Consider the following 12,663-nt stretch of genomic DNA (forward strand, 5'->3'; position numbering starts at 1 on the left):
TTAAAACTAAGTAAAAATTTTTTTAATAAAAATAAATATTGAGTGTGGTGGTGTGTGTCTGTAATCCCAGCTACTTGGGAGGCTGAGGCAGGAGAAACGCTTGACCCTGGGAGGCAGAGGTTGCGGCAAGTTGAGATGACACCACTGCACTCCAGCCTGGGCAATAAGAGCTCTGTCTAGGAAGGAAGGAAGGAAAGAAGGAAGGAAGGAAGGAAGGAAGGAAGGAAGGAAGGAAGGAAGGAAGGAAGGAAGGAAGGAAGGGAGAAAGGAAGAAAGAGGGAGGGAGGGAAGGCAGAGAGAAAAAAGGAAGGAAGGAGGGAAGGAAAGAAGAAAGAAAGAGAAAGAAAGAGAGGGAGAGAGGGAAGGAAGGAAGAGAGAGTAAGAGAAAGAAAGGAAGGGAAGAAGGAAGGAAGGAAGAAAGAAAGAGGGGAGGAGGGAGGGAGGGAAGGAAGAAAGGGAGAGAGAGAGAGAGAGGAAGGAAGGGAGGGAGGAAGGGAGGAAGGGAGGAAGGAAGGAAAAAGAAGAAAGAAAGAAAGAAAGAAAGAAAGAAAGAAAGAAAGAAAGAAAGAAAGAAAAGAAAGAAAGAGGGAGGGAGGGAGGGAAAGAAAAAGAAAGAAAAAAAGCAAGAAAGATGCAGATAGAACCCCTACCTATACCCCCATGAGATGGAGTTAACCCTCGGTGTGTGGAACTGGCAGATACTAAGGCTCTTGAACTGAGAAGTAGAGGTCAGAGAACACATGGCACTTCTGTTCAGATCAGAGCAGGGGCCCACAGATGCACGCTCAGAAATCAGTGGAAGTTGCTCTTGATTCAAATCTCACGACCCTGGCCGGTCGAGCAAGGTGGCTCACGCCTGTAATCCCAGCACTTTGGGAGGCCGAGGTGGGCGGATCATGAGATCAAGAGATGGAGACCATCCTGGCTAACATGGTGAAACCTCATCTCTACTACAAATACAGAAAAAAACATTAGCCAGGCATGGTGGAGGGCGCCTGTAATCCCAGCTACTCGGGAGGCTGAGGCAGGATAATTGCTTGAACGTGGGAGGTGGAGGTTTCAGTGAGCCAAGATCATCACACCACTGCACTTCAGCCTGGGTGACAGAGCGAGACTCTGTCTCAAAAAAAAAAGAAAAAATAAATAATAATAAAGAAAGAAAGAAGAAAGAAAGAAAGAAAGAAAGAAAGAAAGAAAGAAAGAAAGAAAGAAAGAAAGAAAGAAAGAAAGAAAGAAAGAAAGAAAATCTCATGACCCAGAGGGTGAAGAGGATGAGGTTGAATCATGTAAAGTTCTATCGATGGTAATTTAGGACAGAAGAGGCAAAAAAAAAAAAAAAAAAAAGAATGTCCTGGAAGCTCACTATTTCTGGCTGTTTTTATTGAGGGAAAAGTGCAGGGAAAATTTTTCACTTTGGGTTAGCCAGGCTGGTCTCAAACACCCGACCTCAGGTGATCCACCTGCCTCAGCCTCCCAAAGTGCTGGCATTACAGGTATGAGCCACTGCACCTGGCTGAGTTAACAGACTTATCTTTAGAGAGTTAACAATATTTTTAAAGTAAAGTTAACAATATTTGAACAGTATGATATGAAGTTAATACATTGTTTTTAGGGATGGGGTCTTGCTCTGTTGCCCAGGCTGGAGTGCAGTGGTGCGATCCTAGCTCACTGTAGGCTCGAACTCCTGGGCTCAAGTGATCCTTTTGCCTCAGCCTCTCAAGTAGCTGGGACTACAGGTGGGTGCCACTATGCCCAGTGAATTTTTTTTAATTTTGAGTAGAGATGAGGTCTCACTATGTTGTCCAGACTGGTCTCGAACTCCTGGCCTCAAGTGATCCTTCTGCCTCAGCCTCCCAAAGTACTGGGATTACAGGCACTAGCCACCACACACCACACACAGCCAGAGTTAGGATTTATTATTTTATTTTATTTTATTTTATTTTATTTATTTGACATGGAGTCTTTTTCCGTCACCCAGGCAGGAGTGCAGTGGCATGATCTCAGCTCACTGCAACCTCCGCCTCCTGGGTTCAAGTAATTCTCCTACCTTAGCCTCCCAAGTAGCTGGGATTACAGGCACGCACCACCACACGCAGCTAATTTTTTTTTTGAAACAGAGTCTCACTCTGTCACCCAGGCTGGAGTGTGGTGGTGCGATCTCGGCTCACTGCAAGCTCCACCTCCTGGGTTCACGTCATTCTCCTGCCTCAGCCTCCCGAGTAGCTGGGACTACAGGTGCCCGCCACCACACCCAGCTAATTTTTTTTTTTTTTTTTTTTTTTTTTAGTAGAGACCGTGTTTCACCATGTTAGCCAGGATGGCCTCTATCTCCCGCCCTCGTGATCCGCCCACCTCGGCCTCCCAAAGTGCTGGGATTACAGGTGTGAGCCACCGTGCCTGGCCTAATTTTTGTATTTTTAATATAGACGGGGCTTCACCATGTTGGCCAGGCTGGTTTCGAACTCCTGACCTCAGGTGATCGCCTGCCTCAGCCTCCCAAAGTGCTGGGGTGACAGGCCTGAGCCACTGCGCTAGGCCCAGAGTTAGGATTTAACATTAGTAGTCTTTATAGATGCTGCATCACACGAGGGAGACACAAGTGCCCCCTGCTGACCAATCCTTTTAGTTTATCTTCTTGTATATATCAGATTTAGTTATTATTTACGTAGCTAAAAGAATCTCGGTCTATTTGGTTACTTTGGTCACCTAATACTTGAACTATTTGGAAATAGAAAAGGACGTTTCCTGTTTCTTTAGAGGCATTCCAAAGGTTCTACAGACAGTGATATTTCACGACCTAGTCGTAGCCTTGTCCATATCAAGTAGTTCAGGTGATTTCTTACCTTGGGTCCTCACACATTCTTAGTGCTTAGCTGAATCTTCTATTTTTGAAACAGGGTCTTGCTCTGTCACTCAGGCTTGAGGGCAGTGGTGTGATCATAGCTCACTGCAGCCCCGATCTCTTGGGCTCAAGCAATCCTCCCATCTCGGCCTCCTGAGTAGCTGGAACTACAGGCATGCACCACCATGCCTGGCTAATTTTTCTTTTTTCACTGTAGAGATGCAGTCTTGCTATGTTGCCTAAAGTGGTCGCGAACTCCTGTGCTCAAGCAATCCTCCCTCCTCGGCTTCCCAAAGTGTTGGGATTACAGGCATCAGCCAGCACGCCTGACCTCAGCTAAATCTTTTCTATCTTTGAAAATTCTACAGTACCCGATGTTTCCTAGAATTTAGGTGGCAAGCTGTATCATAGGGAGATCTCGTGCAGGAGGGGAAAAGGGTGAAGGCATGACACATTGCTGAACAAGACTAGTAGTAATACTTAGAGGAGTCTTGAAATTTATGGCCAGGCGAGTACCCCACACCTGTAATCCCAGCACTTTGGGAGGCCGAGGTGGGTGGATCACCTGAGGTCGGGAGTTCAAGACCGGCCTGACCAACATGGAGAAACCCCATCTCTACTAAAAATACAAAATTAGCTGGATGTGGCGGCGCATGCCTGTAACCCCAGCTACTTGGGAGGCTGAGGCAGGAGAATTGCTTGAACCTGGGAGGCGGAGTTTGTGGTGAGCCGAGATCGAGCCATTGCACTGTAGCCTGGGCAACAAGAGTGAAACTCGTCTCAAAAAAAAAAAAAAAAAGAAAGAAAGAAAGAAATTTGGAAAGCCATTCCCAAGGGCAGGTAGCCCTAGATGATTTTCCAGGGAGACTGAAAGGCAATACTCATGAAGATAGTTTCAAGTGGAGCCTGAAAGGGCAGCTGAACCTCTGGGGAGGCAGAGAATGGGGTACTTCTGTCAATCAGCACCACACTGGGAGATGTGTCTGCCCCAGTTCCTGTGGGTAGGTGGGCCCTGTATGTGTGGAGTCAGGGTTGGTGTTTCTCTAGTTTGAGGAACTGAACGGAGAGAGGAAGGACTATGCTCCCCATTGCCCCTCCCCAGCCCTTGGCGCTCATTATTCTGCTTTCTGTCTTTACGAATATGATGACTCTAGGAACCTTACATAGTGGGATCATACAGTATGTGTCTTTTGGTGACTGCCTTATTTCACTTAGCACACTGTCCTCAAGGTTCACTCACACTGTAGCATGTGTCACAACATCCTTCCTTTTTAAGGCTGAATAATATTCCATTGTGGGGGCCAGGTGCGGTGGCTCACGCCTGCAATCCCAGCACTTTGGGAGGCCAAGGCAGGCGGATCACTTGAGGTCAGGAGTTCGAGACCAGCCTGGCCAACATGGTGAAAGCCCAAATTAGGCTGGGCACGGTGGCTCATGCCTGTAATCCCAGCATTTTGGGAGGCCAAGGTGGGCGGATCACCTGAGGTCAGGAGTTCAAGACCAGCCTGGTCAACATAGTGAAACTTTGTATCTACAAAAATACAAAAATTAGCTGAGCATGGTGGCAGGGACCTGTAACCCCATCTACTTGGAAGGCTGAGACAGGAGAATTGCTTGAACCCAGGAGGCAGAGATTGCAGTGAGCCGAGATCTCGTCATTGCACTCCAGCCTGGGCAACAGAGGGAGACTCTGTCTCAAAAAAAAATATATATATATATATATACACACACACACACACACACATACATACATATATACACACACACAAAAATTAACTGGGCGTGGTGGTGCCCTATAATCCCAGCTACTCAGGAGGCTAAGATGGGAGGATCGCTTGAAGCCGGGAGGCGGAGGTTGCAGTGAGCTGAGATCATGCCATTGCACTCCAGCCTGGGTGACAGAGTGAGACTCCATCTCAGAAAAAAAAAAAAAAAAAAAAAAAAAAAAATCCATTGTGGGGATGGAACACGTTTTTTTAAATCCATTTGTCTGCCGATGGACATTTGAATGTCTTCCACATTTGGGGCATTGTAAATAATGCTGCTGTGAGCACTGGTGTGTAAATACCTGCTTGAGTGTCTGCTTTCAATTCTTTTGAATATACACCCAGAAGCAGGATGGCTGGATCATCTGGTAATTCTATTTCTATTTTGTTTTTTTTGTTTTTTTTAAAGAAGCATCATCCTCTTTTCCACAGTTGTGGCACCATTTGCATTCCCCCCACACGGTGCACAAGTGTTCTAATTTCTGCACATCCTCAGCTGCATTTGTTATAATATTTTTCTGTTTTTCTGTGTTGCTTTGCTTGTTTTTGTAGCAGCCACCTAAATGGATTTCACATCTTACAGTGCTCATCTGGTGAATAATCTCTCCCTCCTTCAGAAGTCACACTTAACTAGTCAATGTAAGTTACATTCACATTGAAACAATTCCAGCTTTCACCAGGGGTAGGAGGAGGGGCTTTGCTGTGTGTCACTGGCACCCACCCTCCTATTTCTGACAACCAAAAATGTCTCCAGATATGACAAATGTCTCCTGGGAGACAAAAATCACATTCAGCTGATAACCACCATTTGGAGGCATCATCTAACTTAATTCAGATTTTACAGTTACTCGGTCACATAGGACATTTATTCCCAAGACACTGGAGGCTCAGAGAGGTTTCCTTATTTATCCAGAAAGTAGCAGAGGTGGGACTTGAACCCAAGCCGTCCAATACCAGTGTCTCCTCTGTTAACTGCTCTGTTTTGCTGCTTATAAAGTCATCATGCCAATACAAGGTCGGGCGTGGTGGCTCACGCCTGTAATCCCAGCACTTTGGGAGGCCGAGGCAGGCGGATCACTTGAGGTCAGGAGTTCGAGACCACCCTGGCCAACACGGTGAAACCCTGTTGCTACTAAAAATACAAAACTTAACCTGGTGTGGCCGTGCGTGCCTGTAATCCCAGCTACTCGAGAGGCTGAGGCAGGAGAATCCCTTGAGCCCGGGAGGCGGAAGTTGCAAGTGAGTCGAGATCACACCACTGCACTCCAGCCTGGGCGACAGAGCAAGATTCTGTCTCAAAAAATACAGGGAACAGAACTAGACTCCTAGGAAAGGGAGGACCTTTCACCCAGAGGCAAGGAGCAGGAGGCAGCAGGAAGAACCTCCACAGGGCTCCTGCCTTGAACCCCCTCTCCCTGCCTGGGCTGGTTTCCTCCAAGGAGACACCTGGGGAATCATCTCCCAGCAATGGGAAACCTCCCTGTTTACATGACAGGGTTGGTGGCCACACTCACAGTGGCCCCATCAATGCCATCTGCCTCTAGGACACTGTGGATATGGAGAGAGAAGGTGAGTGGGTAGATGAGAGGGTCGGAGGGAGGATGAGGACCGGACTGTCTCTCCCGCCTGCTCCTGAGGAAGCCAGTGTTTGTTCATTTTTTTTTTTTTCCTCTTGGGGCAGAGTCTTGCTCTGTTGCCCAGGCTGTAGTACAGTCGTGGCTCACTGCAGCCTCCAACTTCTAGGCTCAAGCAATCTGCCCGCCTCAGCCTCCCCAGTAGCTGGAACTATAGGTGCATGCCACCACGCCCAACCAATACATATATATTTTTTATGGAGACGGGGTTTCACCATGGTACCCAGACTAATCTCAAATTCCTGGGCTCAAGTGATCCTTCTGCCTCAGCTTCCCAAAGTGCTGGGAGTATAGCCATGAGCCACTGTGCTTGGCCTGTTTTTTGTTTTTTGTTTCTGGGACAGGGTCTTTCTCTGTCAACCAGGCTGTAGTGCAATGGTGCAATCATAGTTCACTGCACCCTCCAACTTCTGGGCTCAACCAATCCTCCTGCTTCAGCCTCCTGAGTAGCTGGGACTACAGGCATGCACCACCATGCCAGCCTGCCAATATTTGTGAGTGAGGCAGAAGACACAGAGGCTACCTACACAGTCCTCAGTGTCAAATCACCTCTCTCTTTTTTTGTGGGGGGCAGGGGATGGAGTCTCACTCTGTCACCCAAGCTATAGTGCAGTGGTGCAATCTTGGCTCACTGCAATCTCCCACCTCCCGGGTTCAAATGATTCTCTTGCCTAAGCCTCCCAAGTAGCTGGGATTACAGGCTCGCAGCACTACACCTGGCTAGTTTTTGTATTTTTAGTAGAGACGGGGTTTCCCCCATGTTGGCCAGGCTGTTCCTGAACTCCTGACCTCAAGTGATCCGCCCGCCTTGGCCTACCAAAGTGCTGGGATTACAGGTGTGAGCCACTGTGCCTAGCCCAAAGCATCTCTTGAAGACTAATTTTCTTTCCTTCCTAAAATCAAACCAGTTGCAATCTTCCCAGAGCAGGAAACAAAATGCACAGTGGAAGGAAAATGGAAGAAGTGGACTCAGTGGGACTCAAGTCCTAATTACTCGCTGTGTGATCTGGGTCAAGTCACTTAACCTCTCGGAGCCTTGTCTCCTCACATGCCCAATGGGGATAACAGCACAGGGCTGTTGTGATGATGCAATGATGTGATCCACCATGTAGTGTGAGGGAATAAGGACTTAATAAACTCCTGTTACTGTTTTACTGTTATTGTTGTTGTTTTCTTTTTTTTTTTTTTTTTTGTTTTTGTTTTTTGTTTGTATGCTTGTTTTGAGACAGAGTCTTGCTCTGTCACCCAGGCTGGAGAGCAGTGGCATGATCTCGGCTCACTGAAACCTCTGCCTCCCAGGTTGAAGCAGTTCTCCTGCCTCAGCCTCCCAAGTAGCTGGGACTACAGGCGCCCGCCACCACGCCTGGCTAATTTTTGTATTTTTAGTAGAGATGGGGTTTCACCGTGTTGGCCAGAATGGTCTCAATCTCTTGACCTCATGATCTGCCCGCCTCAGCCTCCCAAAGTGCTGGAATTACAGGTGTGAGCCACCATCCGGCCTGTTACTGGTTTTTATTTATTATTATTATTATTATTATTATTATTATTATTATTATATTATTACCTACCCACGGAGCTGATGAGTGATGCCGGGGAGGAATGGTCACGTGTCAACTGTCTGGTGGTCCCAGGTGTTCCTTGGTCTGTGGTTTGGGCAGAGACCACTGCATCGAAAGGCAGCCCTGTGGAGAAAGAACCAGGTTGGTTATCCCAGAAGGAAGTAGAACGAAAAAAATTTAAAAAAATCTTTTCTTCTGGACTTGCTCTTCTTTCCGTAGGAATCTCTGCATAATGACTCATTCATTTACCATTTCATTTATGTAATATTTATTTCAGACCCTCACTCACTCATTCGTCCAGTCAGCAAATATGTCTTGAGCACCTTTTATATGACAGCTGATACTGAAACCAATCCCAATAGTCATAGACAGTATTTTTATATATATATATATAAATACTTGAAACTGACATTGGTTATTGTTTACTTCTTATTTTAGGTTCAGGGCTACATGTGAAGGTTTGTTATATAAGTAAGCTCACATCATGGGGGTTTGTTGTACAAATGATTTCATCTCCCAGGTATGAAGCCTAGCACCCAATAATTATTTTTTCTGCTCCTCTCCCTCCTCCCAACATTTACCGTGAAGTAGACCCCAGTATTTGTTATTCCCTTCTTTGTGTTCATGAGTTCTCCTCATTTAGCTCACACTTCTAAGTGAGAACATGCAATATTAGGTTTTCTGTTCCTGAGTTAGTTTACTAAGGATAATGGCCTCCAACCCCAACCATGTTCCTGCAAAAGAAATGATCTCGTTCTTTTTTGTGGCTGCATAGTATTCCACGGTGTATATGTATCACATTTGCTTTATCCAGTCTGTCTTTGATGGGTGTTTAGGTTGATTCCATGTCTTTGCTATTGTGAATAGTGGTGCAATGAACATTCACGTGCATATGTCTTTATGGCAGAATGATTTATATTCCTCTGGGTATACACTCAACAGTGAGATTGCTGGGTCAAATGGTAGTTCTACTTTTAGCTCTTTGAGGAATTGCCACACTGCTTTCCACAATAGTTGAACTAATTTACACTCCCACCAACAGTGTATAAATGTTCGATTTTCTCCGCAACCTTGCCAGCATCTGTTATTTTTTGACTTTTTAATCATAGCCATTCTGATTGTTGTGAGATGATATCTCATTGTGGTTTTGATTTGCATTTATCTAATGATCAGTGATAGTGAGCATTTTTTTCAGATGCTTGTTGGCTACCTGTATCTCTTCTTTTAAAAGGTATCTGTTCATGTCCTTTGCCCACTTCTTTTTTTTTTTTTTTTTTTTTTTTTTTTTAATACAATGTCTTACTTTGTTGCCCAGGCTGGAGTGCAATGGCAATCTTAGCTTACTGCAACCTCCGCCTCCTGGGTTCAAGTGATTCTCCTGCCTCAGTCTCCTGAGTAGCTGGGATTACAGGCATACACCATGTTGGCCAGAATGGTCTCAATCTCTTGACCTCATGATCTGCCCGCCTCGGCCTCCCAAAGTGCTGGAATTACAGGTGTGTAATGCCCAACTAAGTTTTGTATTTTTAGTAGAGACAGGGTTTCACCATGTTGGTCAGGCTGGTCTTGAACTCCTGACTTCAAATGATCCACCCCCCTCGGCCTCCCAAAGTGCTGGGATTACAGTTGGGAGCCACCGTGCCTGGTCTTTGCCCACTTTTTAATGGTATTGTTTGTTTTTCTCTTGTAAATTTACTTAAGTTCTCTGTAGATGCTAGATATTAGATCTTTGTCAGGTGTATAGTTTACAAATATTTTCTCCCATTCTGTGGGAAACTTACATTTGTTTTATCTGAGTTCCTTCCTCATTAAAGGACCCCCAGGCCTCTCAGAAAGTATCAAAGAACAGAAACTCAGCAGATCATCACATCCAGATGATGAGATGTCAGACCCCTCATTCCTCATGATTGCTTCCTGACCCCTCCTGATTTCCTGTTTTATTACACATAGTCACATTTCTTCCCTGCTATATAAACCTCTAATTTTAATTGGTCAGGGAGACGGATTACACCATACATGAAAATCAACTCAAGATAGAGATATAAATGTAAAACCTAAGACTATAATCTCCTCGTCGCAGCCAAGGAGATTAAAGCCTTCTTTGTGGGCAATAATGGTTGTCTCAGTGATTGGCTTTCCATGTGGTGAGCAGCAGGACCTAGCCTGGACCCGTGGTGTTTTGGCAACAATTCCAAGTTTGGGGCACAGAGTGAGAAACAAGACAAGTCTTTACTGCCTCAAAAAGTTTATGTCCAGAGCAGAAAACCAAACACCGCATGTTCTCACTCATAAGTGGGAGCTGAACAATGAGAACACATGGACACAGGTGGAGTACATCATACACCAGAGCCTGTCGGGAGTTGTGGGGCTATAGGGGAAGTATAACATTAGGAGAAATACCTAATGTAGAGGACGAGTTGATGGGTGCAGCAAACCACCATGGCACATGTATACCTATGTAACAAACTTGCATGTTCTGTACATGTACCCCAGAACTTAAAGCATTAAAAAAAAAAAAGTTTACATCCTAGTGGAGAAAGCAGATAGCAGTTCATTCAACAGATAAATAAGTAATGTCCTTGCAGAGAGTAAAGGGAATTTTGAAGTCACTCTATCAATGGGAGAGAAGCACAATTTTCCATAGAGTCATCAGGGAAGACTTCTCTTAGGAGGTGATATTTAAGGAGGGCCCTGAGAGACAAGAAGGTACTTATCACAGGGTAAGCGTGTTCATGATGGAGTGACCAATATATGCAAAAGCCCAGAGGCTGGAATAAACCTGACACACTCGAGGAATTTCAAGAAGGCCTGAGTGGCCACAGTGCATTGAGAAAGCATGGCTGGGCCGACCACAGTGGCTCACGCCTATAATCCCAGCACTTTGGGAGGCCGAGGCGGGCGGATCACAAGGTCAGGAGATCAAGACCATCCTGGCTAACTCGGTGAAACCTCGTCTCTACTAAAAATATTTAAAAATTAGCCAGGCGTGGTGGTGGGCGCCTGTAGTCCCAGCTACTCAGGAGGCTGAGGCAGGAGAATGGTGTGAACCTGGAAGGCGGAGCTTGCAGTGAGCCGAGATCACACCACTGCACTCCAGCCTGGGTTACAGAGTGAGACTCTGTCTCAAAAAAAAAAAAAAAAAAAAGAGAGAAAGCATGGCTGGAGTATAAGGCGAGACCAGCCAGTTAGCAGAGGTCAGACCTAATGAGGAGAAAGAGGAGAAAGGATTGCAAACCAATAATATATGAAGTTTAGATTTTCTTGGAAGTGCAATGGAAAGTCACTGGAGGATTTGAAGTAAAGGGTGAGGTCTGTGACCAGGTTAGCATTATTAAGAGATAATTCTGCCAGAAAGCAAGGAAGTGCTCAAAGACTAAGGAGATGATATTACAAAGACAAAGAAGAGGCTATAAAGTCCTCAAAATCGGCCGGGTGCAGTGACTGACACCTGTAATCCTAGCATTTTGGGAGGCTGAGGTGGGTGGATCACCTGAGGTCAGGCGTTCAAGACAAGCCTGGCCAACATGGTGAAATCCCATCTCTACTAAAAATACAAAAATTAGCTGGGTAGTCCCAGCTCCTTGGGAGGCTGAGGCTGGAGAATCACTTGAAACTGGGAGGTGGAGGTTGCAGTAAGCCGAGATCACACCACTGCACTCCAGCCTGGGTGACAGAGCCAGACTCCATCTCAAAAATAAACAGATAGATAGATAGATTCCTCAAGATAAGAGGCTATCACTTCAAACTATACTACAAGGCTACAGTAACCAAAACAGCATGGTACTGGTATAAAAATAGACACACAGACCAATGGAACACAATTGAGAGCCCAGAAATAATGCCACACACCTACAACCATCTGATCTTCAACAAGCTAACAAAAACAAGCAAAGGGGAAAGGATTCCCTATTCAATAAGTGGTGCTGGTATAACTGGCTAGCCATAGGTAGAAGATCCAAACTGGGCCCCTTCATTATACCATATACGAAAATCAACTCAAGATAAAGACTTAAATATAAAACCTGAGACTATAAAAACTCTGGAAGAGAATCTAGGAAATGCCATTCTAGACATAGGACCTGGCAAAGATTTCATGACAAAGATACCAAAAGCCATCACAGCAAAAACGAAAATTGACAAATGGGACTTAATTAAACTTCAAAGCTCAGCAAAGCAAAAGAAACTACCAACAGAGTAAACAGACAACCTACAGAATGAGAGAAAATAATTGCAAACTATGCATCTGACAAAGGTCTAACATCCAGAATCTATAAGGAATTTAAGCAAATTAACAAGCAAAAAAATAAACAACCCCACTAAAATGTGGGCAAAGGACATGAACAGACATTTCCTGTTCATTAGACACATGACGAGGGCTTAAGCCCAGGAGGGAGGTTGCAGTGAGCTGTGATTCCCCACTGCACTCCGGCCTGGGTGACAGAGCCAGACCTTGTCTCGAAATGCACCTCCACCCTCTTTCTCTTGCTCCTACTCTCGACATGTGATGTGCTGGCTCCCCACGTGCCTTCCGCCAGGATTGTATATTTCCTGAGGCCTCCCCAAAAGCCAAGCAGATGCTGCCATGCTTCCTGTACAGCCTGTGGAACCGTGAGCCAATTAAACCTCTTATCTTTATAAATTACCCAGTCTCAGGTATTTCTTTGTAGCAAAATGAGAATGGACTAATTCATCTATAAAACCTCTTATTTTAAAGGTAATACTATTTAGGATAAGGCAATCACAGGTACTTAAATAGCTATTGAATATAATAGGTACTTTAAGAAATGAGCTACTTTAAAGAAAAGCTTTAGATTCATAATATAACACGTGCTACAAGACTATTTAAAAATGACCCTGGGGCC

General features: G+C 45.2%; 1 protein-coding gene across 1 annotated transcript in view; it reads right to left on the reverse strand.

Moving 5' to 3' along the window:
• Positions 1-12,663, reverse strand: part of MUC16 (mucin 16, cell surface associated) — a 221,390-nt gene that overhangs the window by 151,646 nt on the left and 57,081 nt on the right. Inside the window, exons 3-5 of the mRNA XM_077979761.1 lie at positions 7,807-7,924; positions 4,269-4,280; positions 143-176 (exon numbers count right to left, since the gene is read on the reverse strand). Coding sequence (XP_077835887.1) covers positions 143-176; positions 4,269-4,280; positions 7,807-7,924 — 164 coding nt within the window. The remainder of the gene's footprint in view (positions 1-142; positions 177-4,268; positions 4,281-7,806; positions 7,925-12,663) is intronic.

The sequence above is a fragment of the Macaca mulatta genome, chromosome 19 (genome assembly GCF_049350105.2).
Source record: "Macaca mulatta isolate MMU2019108-1 chromosome 19, T2T-MMU8v2.0, whole genome shotgun sequence".
NCBI lineage: Eukaryota > Metazoa > Chordata > Mammalia > Primates > Cercopithecidae > Macaca > Macaca mulatta.